The sequence below is a fragment of the Moschus berezovskii genome, chromosome X (assembly GCF_049115385.1).
Source record: "Moschus berezovskii isolate FMDL1 chromosome X, NW_MosBer_1.0, whole genome shotgun sequence".
Taxonomy (NCBI): domain Eukaryota; kingdom Metazoa; phylum Chordata; class Mammalia; order Artiodactyla; family Moschidae; genus Moschus; species Moschus berezovskii.
In genome coordinates, this window is record NC_142488.1 from 12650753 (window position 1) to 12671152 (window position 20400).

The window sequence follows — 20400 nt, forward strand, 5'->3', positions numbered from 1 at the left end:
CCCTTACCCCTTCTTTACCCCCTGGTAGCCACAAGTTTATTTTCTACATCTGTGACTCTATTGCTATTTTGTAGATAAGTTTATTTGTACCCCCTTTTTTTTTAGACTCCACATATAAGTGGTGCCATATGGTGTTTGTCTCTCTCTGACTTACTTCACTCAGTATAACAATCCTCTAGATCTATCCATGCTGCAGCAGATGGCATTATTTCATTCTTTTTTATAGCTGAATAATATTACATTGTATATATGTACCATATCTTCTTTATCCATTCCTCTATTGATGGACGGACATTTAGGTTGTTTCCATGTCTTGTCTATTGTAAATAGTGCTGCAATGAACACAGGGGTGCATGTATCTTTTTGAATTATAATTTTCTCCAGATACATGCCCAGGAGTGGGATTGCTGGATTATATGGTAGCTCTATTTTTAGTTTTTTAAGGAACCTCCATACTGTTCTCCATAGTGGCTGTACCAGTTTGTATTCCCACTGACAGTGTAGTAGGGTTCGCTTTTCTCCATACTCTCTCTTATTGTTTGTAGATTTTTTGATGATGGCCATTCTGACTGGTGTGAGGTGATACCTCACTGTAGTTTTGATTTGCATTTCTCTCATAATTAGTGATATTGACCATCTTTTCATGTGCTTTTTAGCCATCTGAGTGTCTTCTTTGAAGAACTGTCTACTTAGATCTTCCACCCATTTTTTGATTGGGGTGTTTGTATTCTCGATATTGAGCTGCATGAGCTATTTATATGTTTTGGAGATTAATCCCTTGTCAATTCTTGCCCTATCCATCGGGATGTCTCACAGAGCTTAGGACATCCAAAACTGAACTCTTGGTCAGCTCTCCAAAACTCATTCCCTGCTTCTCATCCATTCCCCCTATTCCAGCAGTGTCCAGACTGATTAGTTTCGAAAACCTGGGCATTGTTCCTGACAACTCGCTCTTCCTCCCCACTTAAGTGGGGAGGTACTAAGTCCTACTCCAGACCATGTGTCAAGTCCATCTCCTTCTCTCCCTCCTACCTGCCACATCCAGCCTTATAACCATCCTCTCTCACTGGAACCAGCACCCCACCCCCCAACCAAGAGCTTCCCTTAGCTTCTTCTTTTGTCCCCTCTAGTCCATGTCTTAGAGCTTTCTCCTTGAGAATAAATTAGGTCAGGTCAGCCCTCTCCTTAAAACCTTCCAGTGACTCTCTATTGGATTAAGAATAAGTGAGAAAAATAGAAGAAGCAGTGAAGAGTTCAAAGTTTTGTATACTCATGGCATGGGAAATTTGAAGATGCATCAACACGCACTGGGATACACTTGATAGCTTGAGCATTTTGGATTGGGTTCTCAGATGCCTACATGTCCAGTAAAGTGAGATGTTTTGGGGGCATCCCTGGGCCTACTGGACTTGGACTCTGTATGTCAAAAATGGATGGGAGCCCAGAATTTATTTTAACTAGTTGGGTTCTATGAACTTGTTGTGCTGGAAGTTATGATAAAAACAGGAGAAAGCAAAAAAAAAATCTCTTCTGGCTGGACCTTGTTGTCCCTCTTTAGAAAATACTTCATTTCTTTCGTTTGGCAATATTTAAATATAAAAACATCAGCAAAAAAGTTTTAACTTCTCAATTTGTCTTGGAGAATATCATAAAGTTTCCTGGAACCTGACCATAAACAAGCAGACTAACAATTCTGGCAAAGTGTATTTGTGCAGAAAATAAGGAATCCCGTGAAGAAATACTATACAACTTACACAATCCCTGGAATGTTTTGAAAATTGACTTCAGCTGTGGAGACGGCAATTTGTGATTAATCTGATCAATGTAGACAGCAAGCTGTATAATGAGTGAAAGGAGCTCTGGGCAATTCAGCATGTAGCTCAGACAGCCTCAGCTCAGGGCCTCCTCCCCACAGAGACTGTTCACCTGCAGCGCCACTTCCCTGCCTCAGGACAGGGTGCCCTGAGCCTTCTATATGTCCAGTGTTGTTTAGGAAGAGAGATCAGAGGCAGAGCACATAAGCACACATGTGCAAGCAGCTGTCTAGCCTGGTCAGACCTCCCAGGGTGGCAGAGAATGTTGGTGGGATCCTTTCAGTCCAAGATCAAGAATTCTCTTTCTAGCTTTCTCTTTCTAGGTTCCTCTTTCAGGAACTCCTTTTTTATTGATAACCCCAGGTTTACCAGGTTCCATGGAGTTGGGTTAATCCAGCCAAATGCATATGAGCTCATTATACTCAGATGTCTCTTAAATTCAGGGCTATGCCTTAACCATGCATTCTTGATCTCCCAGAATGCACTGCTCCAATTTTGTACATTAAAAAAAATGCTTTGCTAAATATGAAACTAAATGCAAATCATACTGATAGCTTTCTAAGGTTTTGTTTGTTGTTTCAGTGGATTCACACATGAGGAAAAGATCATGTGTACTAGACTTGAGGAAAAGAAATGGTCTTGGAATATTACTCTCTTCATCAAGGTGGGCTAGCTTTATGTGTCAAACCATCCCAAAATCACAGTGATTGGACACAGTAGAAGTTCATTTCTTTGCCTGCCTTCAAGTCCAACACACATTTGAGAGAGTCTGCTACATACTTTCACATGGGACCAGGTTCCGTCCATCTTGAGGTGCCTATCTTTGGCCAGGGTCACAGTGTCCTCTATATTGGGCTGATGGAAACGGAGTCGAGGATCCCACAGGAGGCTTTGTGCACAGGCTTGGAGACGGTCTACCCCCATTCTGTTGGCCAAAACCAGTCATGTGGCCCCACCTAACCAGCAGGCTGGCTGGGAATTATAGTGTAGCTTTGTGCCCAGAAGACACAGAAATGGATTAACTGAGCGCTTAGCCTTCTGGACTGTGAAGAAAGCTGATCGCCAAAGAATTGGTGCTTTTGAACTGTGGTGTTGGAGAAGACTCGAGAGTCCCTTGGACTGCAAGGAGATCCAACCAGTCCATTCTAAAGGAGATCAATCCTGGGTGTTCATTGGAAGGACTGATGCTAAAGCTGAAACTGCAATCCTTTGGCCACCTCATGCGACGAGTTGATTCACTGGAAAAGACTCTGATGCTGGGAGGGATTGGGGGCAGGAGGAGAAGGGGACGACAGAGAATGAGATTGCTGGATGGCATCACCGACCCTGTGGGCATGAGTTTGAGTGAACTCTGGGAGTTGGTGATGGACAGGGAGGCCTGGCGTGCTGTGATTCATGGGGTTGCGGAGAGTCGGACACGACTGAGCGACTGAACTGAACTGAACTGAACTAGCCTTCTCTTCCATGATTGTTAAATTGTATCATATGATATACAGATATTTGGACATTTTTAACTTCTAAAATCATAGTTTTATACAGTTTCACCTAATAGTTTGTATTTCTTATCCAGAGTACTCACAACTAGATGTTAAAAGAGTGGTCAAATTAGTGGTGGGAAAGTTAGTGATTGGCCCTGAAATTAGGGCAAAAGGCAGGTAGGAGACAATGCTGGGAAAGTAATCTGAATTACTTACTAACATTTACTTGCAGTGTCATTTGAGAACTATGAAGTTAAAGAAACAAAAAGTGAAAGCTTTTTTTTTTTAGCAGGTTTTAAAAAGATTTTATAAGATAGTGTATCCTACTGTTATCATCAATATTGTGCTCGCCTGTGGTCGATTCTCTCTTCCCCTCAATAATATTGTTTCAGCTTAATCAGAAACATTTTAAATAATTTTCTTTTTATCCATAATTTTATTTATTTATTTTTTTAAATAGCTGCCATATGTGAATTAAAAAAACTAGCAAGCATAGAATGCAGAAGTGGATTCTTGGTGTAATAAATGAATTTCCTTCAGCATGTACAAATCAGCAAGTAATTATTAGCCATTCTATCCACTAGTGATTTCCCTCTTTTAAACTTTTCCCACTTTCCTGACCAGATGTAGAATTTGATGATTAAACCAGTAAAATCCCATTTGTGGCTATCCCTTTGAAGCTGTTTCTCAAAACTGGGTGACTACATGGACTGCACACTCATTAATTACAAGGCACGTTGTTCATTTATGGACTCACATGGTTCTCTGATGGCTTTTTCTACAGAGTTCTTTCAAGGTTCTTGCTCTCCTGTAGGAAATATTCACAGAACATGTCTGTGCATCCATAGAGCAGCTGGAGACCGAAGCGATGTTTTATGATTTGTGTAGGTGCCTGAACATCCAGAATCCATTGTATATTTCTCAATCATGAGTTGAGTCTTAGTTGTTCTTTCCATATTTGAAACAAGTGAGGAGAAGGCTAGATGTAATATTGAATTTCTGATGTCTTCCAACAGAGCTGTAATACTAAAATGCATTTGTGACCAGGGAAGGATACGAAATCTTACTTCATTAACAAGTTTTTGATGACTTAAGTGTTCATCATTAACATTTTGGAGAACTTTACAAGTGATACTTTGTACAATGTCAAAAATGATGTCTTGGAAGAAATTAATACACCTCAGATTTCTCAGTTTCACTTTTTCACCTAAAGGCAAACATGTGAAAGCAATAAAACTCAAGAAAGCAGATTTCTCTGTAGAGTTCTGTTAATGTACAAACAGTATATGAATTTCACCTCCTGGTAACTTTCTCCTCTTAGTTAACCCCAGGCAGTATTCTCCACAATCAAAACTAATTGACTTTGACAAATACATATGAAATGGGTTTGACCACCTGTACCAGGAACCCTGGGCTTTTTCACCAAAGTTTCTAAGTAAGCTTTTTTTTAAAAAAAATCATATTTCAACATTTCAATTTGGTTCTTTGTAATTTCACATCTCACAGTTTCAGTAATCTTTTTTTAGGTATAATTGTCATAAAACATTATGACAGTGATTCGATACTTGTCTACACTGCAAAATGATCACAACAATAAGTCTAGTTACTATCTCTAAACATACATAGTTACAGCATTTTTTTCCTTGTGATGCAACTTTTAAGATTTACTATCTTAGCAACTTTAAAATATGCATTACAGTATTATTAATGATGGGGCTTCCCTGGTGGCTCAGTAGTAAAGATCTGCCTGCCACCGCAGGAGACTTGAGTTCGATCCCTGGGTGGGGAAGATCTCCTGGAGGAGGGCATGGCAACCCACTCCAGTATTCTTGCCTGGGAATCCCATGGGGATTCCCCCTACAGTCCCTGGGGTCACAAAGGGTCAGACACGACTTAGCAATTGAGCATGAGCACGCACAGTTAACTATAGTGGCCATGCTGTATATTACATCCCCAGGACTCATTTATTGTATAACTGGAAGTTTGTACCTTTTGATCCCCTTTACCTGTTTTGTGGCCCCTGCCAGCAATCACAGATCTCTTCTCTGTATTTGAGCTTGGGGTGGTTTTTTTGGTCTGTTTTTTAGATTCCACATTTAAGTATATGTAAGTGAGGTCATACAGAATCTGTCTTTCATGTAGCATAATGCCCTCAAGGTCCATCCATGTTGTTGAAAATGGCAAGATTTCATTCTTTATCATGGCTGAATAATATTCCATTGTATACACATACAACTTTTTTTTTTTCATCCATTCAATCATTGATAGACATTTAGGTTTTTTCTATATATTGGCTATTGTAAATAATGCTGCAGTGAACATAGGGGAGCATATAGATTTTCTTTGGATAAATACCCAGAAATGTAACTGCTAGATTGTATGGTTGTTTCTTTTTAAAATTTTTGAGGACCGTCCATGCTGTTTTCCAGAGTGGCTGTACCAATATTTACTCCCAACAACAGTGTAGAATGGTTCCTTTTCTTCACATCCTCACCAACACTAGTTATTTGTTGTCTTTTGATAATAGCCATTTTGGCAGGTGTAAAGTGATGCCTCATTGTGGTTTTGATTTGCATTTTCCTGATGACTAGTTGATGTTTAGCATCTTTTTGTATGTGTGTTGGCCATCTGAATGACTTCCTTTGAAAAAATGTCTCTTCACATTTTCTACCCATTTTAAAATCAGAGTGTTTTTTTTTTTTTTGGAAATGAGTTGTTCGAGTTCCTTTTATATTATAAATATTTATATTACATTTTATATTTGGGTATTAGCCCCTTATCATGATTTGCAAATATTTTCTTCCATTTGGTAGGTTGCCTTTTCATTCTGTTGGTTTCCTTGCTGTGCAGAGCTTTTTAGTTTGACATAGTTCCTACTTGTTTGCTTTTGCTTTTCTTGCCTTTGCTTTTGGTGTAATGTTTCAATAATCTTGTTGGCGCCTGTTGAGTTCACCTCACTTCTATGGAAGCTGCTTTGTGTCTTGCAAAATCATTGCTATTTCCAACTGCTTGAAATCTCTGTATAACTGTCTGGCGCCTTTAGGATGGGCCAAATGTTTCATGTGGACACAGGCCCTTCCTTTCTGGCCCTCATTTATCTCCTGCTCCTTCTCCCTCCCACTGTTCTGTCTGCTTCCCTTTTCACTCCCCTGATCCATACACACACCACTTTCTCTGCTCCAACTTACAGGCCACTGACTCCTCATGTTCTTAATGGCTCCTTTTGAGGATGAAGCTGGGATTTTTGGCATCAGGGAATAGGTAAGGCCCTTCCTATTGGAGCTGGGGCACTTATTGCTTGCAAATCTGAGGTCAAGAAGGGGAAAAGTGGGAAAAGGGGAAGGGTAGGAGAGAGGGATAATTTAGGAGTTTGGGATTGACCTGTGAACATTGCTGTATTTAAAATAGATAACAAGCAAGGACCTACTCTATAGCACAGGGAATTCTACTCAATGTTCTGCAATAACCTAAATGGGAAAAGAATTTTAAAAGAATCGATATATGTATATGTATAACTGAATCACTTTGCTGTACACCTGAAACTATACAACATTGTAAATCAGCTATACTCCAATACAAAATAAAAATATTTTAAAAAAGAAGTTTACAGGTCAGCTCCATGATTTGTTGATAGATTAAAATCTCACTAAATGAATTACACATTTCTTATAAAAATATGGAATTAAATTCCCATTGGCAGAATATCCCCCTCTATAAGTTTCTTCTTTGTCATGTGTTCTTTTTAAATCCACCTGAAATGCGACATCTTCTTCTTTTCTGGGCAGAGTCAGTTTCTCCCTCCACCCTGCTCCTCAAACTCAGCTCCATATTGTTAAAGGAAGAGAAAACAGATGTGGGCACTTTGTCAAAGTTTAGTATAAACATGGTAAAAAAAACTGACTCTTTGAGGATCTAGATGGAAGATTTTTTTCTCAGGGTGAGGTAAAATTACATTACCTTATTCATCAGGGCATGGGGACAGCTGTTTTTACCGATTAGTTTTGATCTTTGTGTTTCATTCTTAAGGATATCAAGATAAATAACCCATTTGGAAAATGGGAAAAGGACCTGAATAGACCTTTCTCCAAAGAAGATACACAAAGAGCCAATAAACACATAAAAAATGCTCGATATCATTAGCCATCTAGGAAATACAAGTCAAAGCACAGTACTACTTCTCAACCACTACAATAGCTATAATTAAAAAATGGACAATAACAAGTGCTGGTGAGAACATGGACAAGTTGGAGTCCTCATACACTGTTGGTGGAGGTGTAAAACGACACAGCTATCTTGGAAAACAGTGTTTTGTTGTTGTTCAGTCACTCAGTCGTTCCAACTCTTTGTTACTGCATGGACTCCAGCCAGGCTTCCATTCATTTCCTGAAATGCAAAAAGGTAAAATGATTGACTGAGGAGGACTTACAAATAACTGAGAAAAGAAGAGAAGCAAAAGGCAAAGGAGAAAAGGAAGGAAAACAGTGTGTCAGTTCTTCAAAAAGTTAAACATAGAGTGCCTATGATCCAGCAATTTCACTCCTAGGTATATACTCAAGAAAAATGAAAATGTATGTTCATACAAAAGCTAATACACAGTGTTCATAGCAGCATTATTCTTAATAGCCAAAAGGTAGAGACATCCCAAATGTCCATCAACTGACAAACAGATAAATGTGGTCTATTCATACAATAGAATATTATTCATCAGTAAAAAAGAACAAATTACTCTTATGTGCCACAAGATGAATGAACCTTGAAAACATGCTAAATGAAAAAAGTCAGACACAAAAAGACCATATAATATATTATTACACTTATGTGAAATGTCCAGAATAGGCAAATCTAGAGACAGAATGTAAATTTGTGGTTGCCAGGGAATGGAGGGAGGGGAGAATTGGGACTAAGTGCTGTTAGGTATGTCCTGGAATTGGATGGTGCTGACAGTTGCAGCAGAAAGTGGATGGTCAAATGTACATTCCTTGTCTGTTAAAGTGCCCAGGTGTTTAATATGCATGCATTTTATCGTGTATTTAATATGCAAGAGGAAAGAACCCCAGCCATCCACCAAATATACAGTTCAGTTCAGTTCAGTTCAGTCGCTCAGTCGTGTCCGACTCTCCGCGACCCCATGAATCACAGCACGCCAGGCCTCCCTGTCCATCACCAACTCCCGGAGTACACTCAAACTCATGTCCACAGAGTCGGTGATGCCATCCAGCCATCTCATTCTCCGTCGTCCCCTTCTCCTCCCGCCCCCAACCTTTCCCAGCATCAGAGTCTTTTCCAGTGAGTCAACTCGTCGCATGAGGTGGCCAAAGTATTGCAGTTTCAGCTTTAGCATCAGTCCCTCCAATGAACATCTAGGATTGATCTCCTTTAGAATGGACTGGTTGGATCTCCTTGCAGTATAAGGGACTCTCAAGAGTCTTCTCCAACACCACAGTTCAAAAGCATCGATTCTTCGGCGATCAGCCTTCTTCACCAAATATACAACTGAAGTCTTTTCTTCCAGAATCTGGTGGTAACCCTGTCCAGTCGTTGAGTTTGCAGCAAGCTACAGCCTTGGCGCTTGGGGTCGGGGCCCACTCTTTCCTCAGGCCAAGGCTAGGTGGTCCTCTGTTTCTATGTGGCTCTTGAACTAAGAATGGCTTTTACTTTATAAACAGTTAAAACTAAACCAAAAGAAGAATATTATTGCATGACATGTGGAAAGCTTATGAAATTCAAATGTTTCAGTGTCCATAAATATTTACTGAATATGGCCATGCCCATCTATCTACTGTTGCTTGCAGCTGCTTTTGCACTTGGACAAAGACCCCGTGGCCCACAGAGCCTAAACTATTTACCATCTGCCCCTTTATAGAAAACATCTGCCAACCTCCGCTCTACAGATGAAGAGTTGAGTGAATTGTGTTTCCAGGAGTGAGGAGGGCACCCTGGGCTGGAACTGCTGACAGGGCTCTGCTGGGGTTGTGACTGCTCCTTCGGGCTGGAGTTGCCTCATCTGTAACAGGAGACGGCTTGCATGAAGGCTCTCTATAGCGTCTTTCCAGCTTTGACCGTCTCTAGTGTATCCAGATTCCAGTTTGTTCGGTGGCCCCCAGGTGGCCGGTGGGGCAGAGGGGCAGTGCTCTTGTCTGGGACAAAGCCACGGGGGCCAGGAGTCACGTGAGCACACAGGGCACGGAGCTGGACACAGACCTGGGGAGCCAGTGTGTCTGGACAGAGCAGATCTGAAAACTGGCCCTCTCCAGGATTCAGAAGCAGACGATCTGGGCCACTTTCATGTGTCCAAGTTTCATAGACTATATGTAACCCAGTTCTATTTATTTATTTATTTAATGGCTACACTGGGTCTTCGCTGTTGCTCGGAGTTTTCCCTAGTTGCAGAGAGTGGGGACTACTTTCCAGTGGCGGTGCACGGGCTTCTCATTGCACTGGCTTCTCTTGTTGCAGAGCAGGGCCTCACTACTGTGGCACGTGGGCTTAATTGCCCCGCGGCATGTAGAACCCTCTCAGACCAGGGATTGAACCTGTGTCACCTGCACTGGCAGGTGGATTCTTATCCACTGAACCACCAGGGAAGTCCCATGTAATCCAATTCTTTTAACCCTGGGGAATAAGGAAATGGCTGATGCTAAATATTGGGTACCTGGAGAAGGGCATGGCATGGCAACCCACTCCAGTATTCTTGCCTGGAGAATCCCATGGACAGAGGAGCCTGGTGGGCTACAGTCCATGGGGTCGCAAAGAGTCGGACATGACTGAAGTGACTTAGCACAATTATTGGTGAAGGCTGGCAAAGGATGATAGCAGAGGCTGGCAATCTGAAATTCATGTTTTCAAAATCCGATCTAGCACTTCCAGCAGTTCTGTGGGAATTGACCAGGTAACTGTCATGTCTCCTGTCCATAGAGTAGCAGGGCAGAGTCTCTGTGGTACTTCCTGTTTTCTCAGTTCTCACATGTGGCTCTTTATCCACAGTCCAAAGGATCACGAGTTGTCGGCATCGTCGCTCCAGCCTGGTGTCTGTCGCTATGGAACCATACTGGCCTGCTGCTATGGCTGGAGAAGGAGCAGCAAGGGAGTCTGTGAAGGTACTTCTGTAAAAACTCAGACCACCCGGTACTCAGGTAGTTGGCCTGGGTCCTACAGTTTTTCTCTGTGATACCATAAGCTGTCACCAGGTTGCCAGTGGCTTTTCCAGAGCAAGGACACAGTCCTAACTGACACCCAAGGTCTAGGCTCCTGTGAGATATCTTCCCATTCAGAATATGGCTGACACCATCACCCTTGATAGGATGTGTTTGTTTTAGGAGCCCTGTTTCATCAATTATTTCTGCTGTTCTCTTAGTCAGTATGTCTGTTTTTGTTTCAATCTAGAGAAACTGAGTTTGGCAAAAACAGGTCAAGAAATACTTCATTCTAATTATAATGTTTCCAACTGATTTCTAATAAATTCCACTTTTTAATTATGAATCACCCAACCAGTAGGCTTTGGTCACAAACAAGGTTAGCCATTTACTTTGTAGTTTGGTTACTCACATTTTTCAAGTCCATCGTGCCTATTTCTAGACGGTTTCAAGGGATGCGTGCATATATATGCAAGATATGCATGGTTCTATTGTGTACATTTCAAACTAAGTTTCCATAATTTGCTTTGGACATCATTTCTCAGACCAGTGTTAGGAACTCCAAGAGAGGCCTCTGACAGTTTCAAAAGAGTTGGGGAGGCTAGGGATGAGGACAGAGTTTTGTGTTGCATTGTTTTTCATGTAAATTTCTATAATAATTGACACTCACAGTGTGAAAGAATCAAATCTGTATTCTTCGTAGCTGACTAACCAGGGGTACACTCTTTCAGGGCAGGAATCTGGTCTCAGGGCCTTATGTATCTAGTAGGTGGCATAGAACCTGAATCCTTAATCTGTTAAGTGGGATGAACAGACATTTGCACGTCCCATATACTTTAGGCACTGGTGTGGATCATATTGGATTATAAACTATAAAGCCCAAAAGTGTTAGCGATTTTTAAGAATAATAATTCTACATTCTTTTTCTGCTCTTTCCCTGCCCCAACCTCCTCCTTTTTGATTTAGCTAGTTCAAAAATAATCTGGGTAGACTGTAACTGTGGGCAGAACTTGATCACGTCCGAAATCCATGAAACATTGGAGGACATTGATCTCGCTCCCACATGTTTAGTGAAGTCACTCAGTTGTGTCCGACTCTTTGTGACCCCATGGACTGTAGCCCACCAGACTCCTCCATCCATGGAATTTTCTAGGCAAGAATACTGGAGTGGGTTGCCATTTCCTTCTCCAGGGGATCTTCCCGAACCAGGGATTGAACCCGGGTCTCCCACATTGCGGGCAGATGCTTTACTGTCTGAGCCACCAGGGAATCCCCCCACATGTTTAATATTATGTAAAACCCTGCACTGTCGCAGTTTCCTTATGAGGAGATGACAAGAGTGTGAAGACAGTAGAAGAAATGTTTGAAGGTCATCACTGCCTGCCTAGCAAAAGAAAGTTAGAACATTCCCCTGGGATTTTGTTGGCTGAAAAGGGTGGTACTCACACTGGTTGGGTGGGTCATGATCAAGGGCATTGTCTTGAGAACCAGACTGACGTGGGTGACCTTGGGCAAGGTAGATAAGCTTGCTCAGACTCCATTTCCTCCCTTGCAGACTTCTGTCCGTCAAAGCAGCAGGTGATGAGGGGGTTCAATGTTGCTTTTTTCTCCTTCTAAACACAACATGATACATCTTTCTTTGAAGTCAGTCAGATGGAAAGGGTCAAAAACCACATGGGATACCTGATTTGGAATCTCTCTTACAGTCACGCGAACCTCAGGACCTCCAGCCATAAAACTTGCTTGTCTCTGGTGAATAAATGAGGGTTAGCTTTGTTTTTCTGGAAGGGCTATTCTATAACTAGATCGGAGCAGTCTGACCATGATGCACACAACCAATCACATTCTCACCACTTTTGTGGCCAATATTCATACCAGAGGCCTGAAAAGAATTGGAAGCCAGATGCTAAAGGGCATTCCACACACTGCTCCCACTGCATGTTTGGCAAGCCGAAGAGATGGTCAGCCCACCCTCTGCCCCCGTCAAATGTTGACACAGTAAATGGCAATGATCTTTGTATCTATGATCTGTATCATATTACATCCAATCAGCATGGTCCCTCTTGATGGTTAAGTCCTCGAAGCACCAGGTAACAGGCTGGTTAGTCCCTGATCAGCAGGCCTCTGATTTCTTAGCCGTGGGGCGCATGGTGATGAGACAGGAACGCATGCCAACTTGCCTGAACAGGCAGAGCCAGGCTCCAGCCTGTGAGGGTGCAGTCTGCCCCAGCCTTCACCTCCTTTGACTGATCAGCCCTCAGTCCTTCAGAGGCCCTGCCTCTATGCCAGAGTTTTCTAGAGCTCAGCCTTTGCCCTGCTTAAATCTGTTCCCAGGGCAGGATCTGCTTCACTCAATATCCTTAGCCTTCAGATATGGATGGGTCACTTAGTGAGATATGGGATTAAAGAGGCAGAAAAAGTGGAAAAAGAGTGGATAAACACTCCAGAAAGATGGAGGAGTTTGCAGAGAAATTAAAGAAGAGAGCTTCCTTTATCTAAAGCACACTTAAATCTCAGGCCATTTTAGACATAAACGGAATTTCCCTATGCCATAGATTGGCTGTTCCCATCACAGATCTGAAGTTACTGTAAATCAAAAACGTCTTTCTGGAGTGCTGACCTCCAAACAGCAAGGGTATTAATAGTCATCATTTCTCCTCTCTTCTATTTGGCATTTATCCTGTGCTTTCCTGTCTGGACTACATTGAAAATAACTTTCCAGGGAGCAATCAGAGGTCTTTGGGGCTTAAAAAAAAAGTATATTTTTCTAACATTTAGAGTTAAAGCTGCATCTCCAAGAACATAACCATAACAAAATAGACCCTGGAAATCCAATTCTATCTCGTTTACCTCCAAAAGTAGAAGAACTTTGGTGGGAAGCATGTTTTCCCCTACCTTCTCTCACTTACGATCTACTTCAAGCCTTGAAATGTTTCCCTGTTCAAAGTTCTACACTTAGTGCTTTGTCATTCAAAACTATTTCAGTGTCTAACATGTTCACACTATTAAATGCAAGAGGAGAAACAAAGATAAATGTTTATATCCCTGTTCTGAAAGCACCTAGTATCAGATAGTAGATAGAAGTCAAACATAGAAGCGAAATATCTGACTAGTTATTGAATAAAATGAAGATATCAGTTTCGTGGGAGAAGCCTGCCAGAGTTCTGTGGAGTTCTCAGAGGTGAGCAGAAGTTCACGTGTGGCTGGAGAAATCTGTACAAGCTTCTGGAAGGAGGGGCCCTACATGGTAGTCCTTGAAGGATTGTTAGGATATTAACCATTGGAGTGGCAGGGAGGGGTGCCGCAGGGTGGGGTAACAATAGAGAAGGGATAAAAAGTGCTGAGTGGGTCAGAACAGAGCAGGCAGTCTGGTTTGACCTCATCATTGCCTGGGTTCAGGGAACAGAGTAAGACTAAAAGAAGGCAGAGGCCAGATCATGGTTATGACCCCTGTCCTGGATTCAGGACCCAACAGAGATTATTTGATGACTTCTAGGCAATGAAATGGAGAAGGCAATGGCAAGCCACTCCAGTACTCTTGCCTAGAAAATCCCATGGATGGAGGAGCCTGGTAGGCTGCAGTCCATGGGGTCGCTAAGGGTCGGACACGACTGAGCAACTTCACTTTCACTTTTCACTTTCACTTTTCACTTTCACACATTGGAGAAGGAAATGGCAACCCACTCCAGTGTTCTTGCCTGGAGAATCCCAGGGATGGGGGAGCCTGGTGGGCTTCCATCTATGGGGTCGCACAGAGTCGGACACGACTGAAGTGACTTAGCAGCAGCAGCAGCAGCAGTTTGTGTCAGGTGTCTGGATACAGAAGTGGATAAAACAGAAAACCAAATCCTGCCTTTGGCATTCCTCCATCACCACCATTATCACCATCACCATCATGCTTGTGGTTCCCATCCTTGGGACCGGAGGCAGCGTCTCCCTGCCTCCAACCTGTGCTTTGTTCATTTTGGCTGATAACACACAGAATTTAAAAATTTTGATCATTCAAAAGAGAAACGGGGAAATAATACAGAAGAGAACAGCAACAACAACAACAACAAAAAAAAAAAACGTAGAAAGGGGGAGAAGGACTTTGGCCCAGTATAACTATGGAGTTTCTTCCAGCTTACAAATCATATTCCTTTTGTTAAATCTTTTGTGTTTATATACAAAACTGGCTAACTGTGATGTAGGAGGCTTTTTTTCCCCTTTGAATGCCACTGGAGGTGTGGCAGTGCTAGGCAACATTATGGTCAACTTGTACTTGTGGGGTGGAAGTGGGTGAGGCGATGGGGGCCGGTGATGTAGTTCAGAAGCAAAGCACTACTCAGTATTTTAAAGGTGAAAATAAACTGGAGGGGAAGCAGATCACCCTCTGTATTGTATGTCACCATGGATTTCTCTACCACACAGCAGGCAGCTAAGCTTAACACGTGTGCATTTCACTGGGCTGACTACCCCTGTTCTTTTTAATTTCTTTATTGAAATATAGTGATTTGCAATGTTGTGTTGATTTCTGCTCTACAACAAAGTGATTCAGTTATACATATATATTTGTATTCCTTTTTAATATTCTTTTCTATTATGGTTTATCACAGAATATTGAATATAGTTCCCTGTGCTCTACAGTAGGACCTTGTTGTTTATTCATCCTATATATACTAGTTTGCATCTGCTACTCCCAAACTCCCAGTCCTGCCCTCTCTCATCCTCCCCTACTGTTGGCAACCACAAGTCTGTTGTCTATGTGTGTGAGTCCATTTCTGTTTTATGGATAAGTTTATATGTCTCATATTTTAGATTCCACATGTAAGTGGTATCATAAGGTGTTTGTCTTTCTCTCCAGGTCCATCCATGTTGCTACAAATGGTATTATTTTATTCTTTTTTATGGCTGGGTAATAGTCCATTATATATATATGTATCACATCTTTTTCATATGTTTACCTTTCAGTGAATATTTTGGTTATTTCTATGTCTTGGCCATTGTTGATAGTGCCTGTATGTATCTTTCCGAATTAAATTTTTGTTCAGATATATACCCAATAGTGGGATTACAACTCTATTTTAGCTTTTTGAGGAACTTCCATACTGTTCTCTCTAGTGGCTGCACCAATTTACTTTCCCACCAACAGTGTAGGAGTGTTCCTTTTCCTATATACTCTCTCCAGCATTTATTATTTGTAGACTTTTTGATGATGGCCATTCTGCCTGGTGTGAGATGATATCTCGTTGTAGTTTTGATTTGCCTTTCTCTGATAATTAGCCATGTTGAACATCTTTTCATATACCTATTGGCTCCTATTCTTTAATTGTCAAAATATCTTTTCTTTCCACAGCTATGTGTGAACCTGGATGTAAGTTCGGTGAGTGTGTGGGACCAAACAAATGTAGATGCTTTCCAGGATACACCGGGAAAACCTGCAGTCAAGGTCAGTACTAGAGACCACGGTGGTAATACAGACCTACCGCAGAGCTTTCAGAATCAACTTAGGCAGTGCAGTGGTGTTTGGGACACAGTATATCACTCAGGATTCTGTAGTTTGTAACTCCGATCTTCAAATGAAAGTGGTTTCAGAATGAGATTTTTCAGTCAATCTCTTCTAGAAAAACATCAAAGTCATTCTGATGCTTTTGTTAGGATGCCAGATAAAAAACATTATTTTCCCTCTAAAAAAATAATGTTTATTGTTTTTTTTAAGCTAAGGAAGCAATGCTTATATTTTATTTAAGAAAATCCAACAAAACAAAAGGATATAAATTAAAAAGTGAGTGTGAACACCCACAGTCCATCCTCCGCCCATAGCTGAGAGTTTGACCTCCATCTCTGCAGTTTCTTTTCTGATATATTTACAAATATGGATATTTCTTATGGGCATTTTTGCACGTGAGCACATAGCGAGCTGTCTCATACTTTTTATGGCTGTATCCTAGTCCCTAGAGCAAATGCTTGTGTCATTTACGTAAAAATACTTTTCAGTTCAGTCAGTACCCACTATTATAGAAGTTGTCCCCAATGTTTTGCCACTACAAATAGCACTATATCAGTCATTATCCTATGCATATCCTTGCACCTTTGAGTATTTTTATAGGGTAAATATCTAAAAATGGAATTGTTGGGCTGAATGACATGCATATTTTTATTGTAACTGATATATTTTAAAAGGCAATTTATGACTTTTGTCATAGGCTGTTTATCTCAAAATATTAAAGCGGTTATAATATTAAGAACAGTGGTTCTTAAGGTGGCCAATTTTGTCCCCTAGGAAGACTTGCCAGATAAAATACATATCCCTAGTTAGATTTAAATCTTATTTTCAAATGCAATTTCACATAAAAAACAAATAATTTTATAGTGTATGTATGTTTCAAATATTGTATGGGACACATGTACACTGAACAAATATTAGTCGTTTTTCCGAAGTTCACATTTACCCAAGCATCCTGTATTTTTATTTGATAAATCTGGAAGCCTTACCCCCGAGGTCATCTGGCGGTGCCTGGAGACATTTGGAGGGGTTACTACTGGCATCTGGTGGGTAGAGCCCAGCTGAACATCTATAGTGCACAGGGCAGCCCCCCGCTGAGTGATCTGGCCCCAGATGTCCAGTGTGGAGGAGCCCAGGCACCAAGAAACCTGCACTAATTAAGAAAGGGTCCCAGTTCTATAACACAGTTAAGCAAAGAGCAGCAAATCCAGTTCAGCTGTCCTTAGGAAAGAGCCCTGCCAGGGTTCTAGAAGGGAGAATGGAATTCCAGAGAAAGCCAGGGGTCTGCCCCACTCTGTCCCTCCCCCGCCAGCTCACTGCCAAGGCCAGATGCTCACATAGCCTTTCTTTGTGCTGACAGACCTGCAGGCTCAGGGAGGAGCCTCTAGCTCTCCTGTCCCAACCCCAGGACGGGGGCCAGCACCACCAAGGGGCTCCTTAGAACCGTGTCCAGAAGGCTTGAGGGAAGTGCAGCAGGAGCCATGCTCTCATAAGTAATAATTCAACCATGTCCCTTACCAGAGCTTTTCCCACCAGAAGACCTGTTTTTCCATATGTCTTGGATTCTGTACCAAGATACCTTCTCAAGAGAGTTGGAATGGAGAAGGTGTTTTTTCATGCTGCTTTTCAAGTCCTGGCAAAATATTCACTTTGAGGGAGTGTCCAGTTGGCTCAGATGTGGGGCTGTCTGGCTTTTCCCCACAGCCTCCCTGCTCCAGGGCTGCCTGATCAAAGTCCATGTATATCCACTGATGGCCACAGGCCTCAACCCAACTGATGTCTTTCCCCAAAATGCTTCTTCTAAGAGACGCCTCTGACTTAGGGCCAAGTGATGGAATATCCCTGGCTTTCCTGTTGTGTCCAACCAGCATTATTTAATTCACACATCTGAAGCAGTTAGGATCCATATAGGACATGGTGGTGTACAGGGAACTGGCCATGGAGAAGCGGGTTCAAGTGTCCAGCTAATGTGCTGGAAAATCTCCATGTAAGGTTCTTTTCAGAGGTGAAAGCAGCCACATACTTATTTTTCAGAATGGCCTTTGCCTGTTACTGTGCTGAATTTTGGTCTCACATGGAATTTGGTTCTTTTCTCCTTTCTATATCTGCCTTGGGGTAGTTACGGCATGTGGCACCCATATCACCATGTGCCCTAAGATGAAACCCATGATGGTTTTACAAGTTTTTTTCCTTATGTATCATTTTTTAATCTTAATAAAAGCTACTTCATTCTTAATGTTTCATGTTTTAAACCCTGAAAAGCTCAGAGAAGAAAGTCCCTCTCAGTCTTCCCAGGAGGTAACCATTATAAACGTGTAGAGCCTGGTCTCCCAAGGTTTTTTTTTCTGCCTTGAGCCACATGTCTTGCAGGATCTTAGTTGCCCGACCAGGGATAGAACACAGACCCCAGCTGTGAAAATGCTGAGTTGTAACCACTGGAATGCCAGGGAATTTCCCTAGGCACTTTGTCCTATGCTTATTTTAAAAATGTGGTAGCTACATACATATTTTTGTAACCTTCTTATGTAACAGCATCCTCTGAGCACCTTTATATTGGATTAAACATTGTCCTGTGACCTGATCACCAGTAATAGCTGCCTAGCAGGGCTCCCTCAGGAAAGGGTGAGACAAGGCCATTTGGCCATCATGAGGCCGCTCAAAATAATAATTGATAGGAGATTGTGCTGTCGGCATCTGTCATAGACTACTTGGAACAGCATTAAAGGTAGCAGTATCTAGATTATGTTTAAACTTTGTATTCAAGTAGGAAACACACAAAATTGTACACCTATCAACAATGTACAACTCCATGAATGTTCAAGAACACCCATGTAGCTGGCATTCAGATCAAGAAATGGAAACTTAGCCTCTCTGAAGACCCCTCATGCTCCCCTCCATCACTTTGCTCCCAACCCCCAACAAGGAACTGTATACGTTGTCTCTCACACCACAGAGTCATCATGCCTGGATTTGTTTTGTTTCTTTCACTCATGCCTGATTTTCAGTGTGCTCATTCGTGTCCAGCTTCTCCCAGTCAATATCATGTTTGTGAGTTTCATCCACAGTTGTTTGTACTTGTGGTTTGTTCAGTCTCACTGCTGTATAGTATTCTATTGCATGAGTATACAAGTCATTTATCCATCCTTTGGGGAGGAGAGATTTGGATTCTTTATGGTTTGAGGCAATTCAGACTAGTGCTACTGTGATCATTTTAGCATGTGATTTTTTGGTGGTTTAGTTGCTCAGTTGTGTCCAACTCTTTGCGATAGCCTGCCAGGCTCCTCTGTCCATGGGATTCTCCAAGCAAGAATACTGGAGTGGGTTGCCATTCCTTCTCCAGGGGATCTTCCTGACCCAGAGATTGAACCCAGGTCTCCTGCATTGCAGGTGGATTCTTTACTGACTGAGCCACCAGGGAAGTCCGGTGGGCATGTACCCATGTTTCTCTTGGACATTTGCCCAGGAGTGGAATGGCTGGCTCAGGAGTTTGTCTGTATCTAGTTGCCACACAGTTTTCCAGAGTGGTTGTACCTATATTTGCATTCCCTTCAGCAGTGTACGATGATTCAGTTTGCTCCACATCCTCACCAACGCTTTAATGACGGTCGGAGAAGAGGCGAGTCACCCCCTTTGTACCTACCCCCACAGGTGGGGTCCAGGGAGGCCAACCCTGTTCCACATCTGGGTGTTTCCTCCTTCAGTTCACCTTTCTCCATTTTCTCACTGCCCCCTGCAGATGTGAATGAGTGTGGATTCAAACCTCGGCCGTGCCAACACAGATGTGTTAATACACATGGTAGCTACAAGTGCTTTTGCCCCAGCAGCCACATGCTCCTGCCGGACGCCACATGTTCCAGTAAGTTTCAGCAGCTGACCTGCTCTCAGTCAACCCGGAGGCTTGACTTTTGCCATTTAATGCTTGGGGCAAAGTTAAACTGAGTTATTGGAGGGGAAACTCCACCCTCAAAGACTCTCACATCACCCTAGACTAAAACATCTTTGCGCACTTATTTTTTTCAATTTATTTATTTTTTAATTGAAGGATAATTGCTTTACAGAATTGTATTGGTTTCTGCCAAACATCAACATGAATCAGCCATATATATATGTTCCCTCTAGGACTTATTTTTAATTGTAGTAAAATACATATATTGTGCAATTCACCATTTTGACAATTTTAAGTGTACTTCAGGCATTTTGTACATTCACACTGTTGTGCAAACCATCACCACTCTCCAGAATATCTCCATCACCCCAAAAGGAAACCCTGTCCCCATTAGCAGTCACTCTCCACTCATCTTCTCCTCCACCCCAGCCCTGCATTCTATCTCTCTGGATTTGCCTGTTCTGGCCTCGTCGTTTTTAAATAAAAAAACTAACTGAGGAGAAAGATAAATTGAGTCTCTCTATATATACAAGGATGAATTAGAATTCTTCATGAAAAAAAATAAGCCTACTGAAAATATAAGCATATTGTTTCAGGAAGGTGA

At 42.0% G+C, this 20400-nt stretch overlaps 1 protein-coding gene across 2 annotated transcripts in view; it reads left to right on the top strand.

Moving 5' to 3' along the window:
• The window catches only part of EGFL6 (EGF like domain multiple 6), a 57616-nt gene that overhangs the window by 7397 nt on the left and 29819 nt on the right, over positions 1-20400 (top strand). For both annotated transcript variants that reach the window (XM_055438419.2, XM_055438420.2), the window contains exons 2-4: positions 10277-10389; positions 15761-15853; positions 19647-19766. In XM_055438419.2, coding sequence (XP_055294394.2) covers positions 10277-10389; positions 15761-15853; positions 19647-19766 — 326 coding nt within the window. The remainder of the gene's footprint in view (positions 1-10276; positions 10390-15760; positions 15854-19646; positions 19767-20400) is intronic.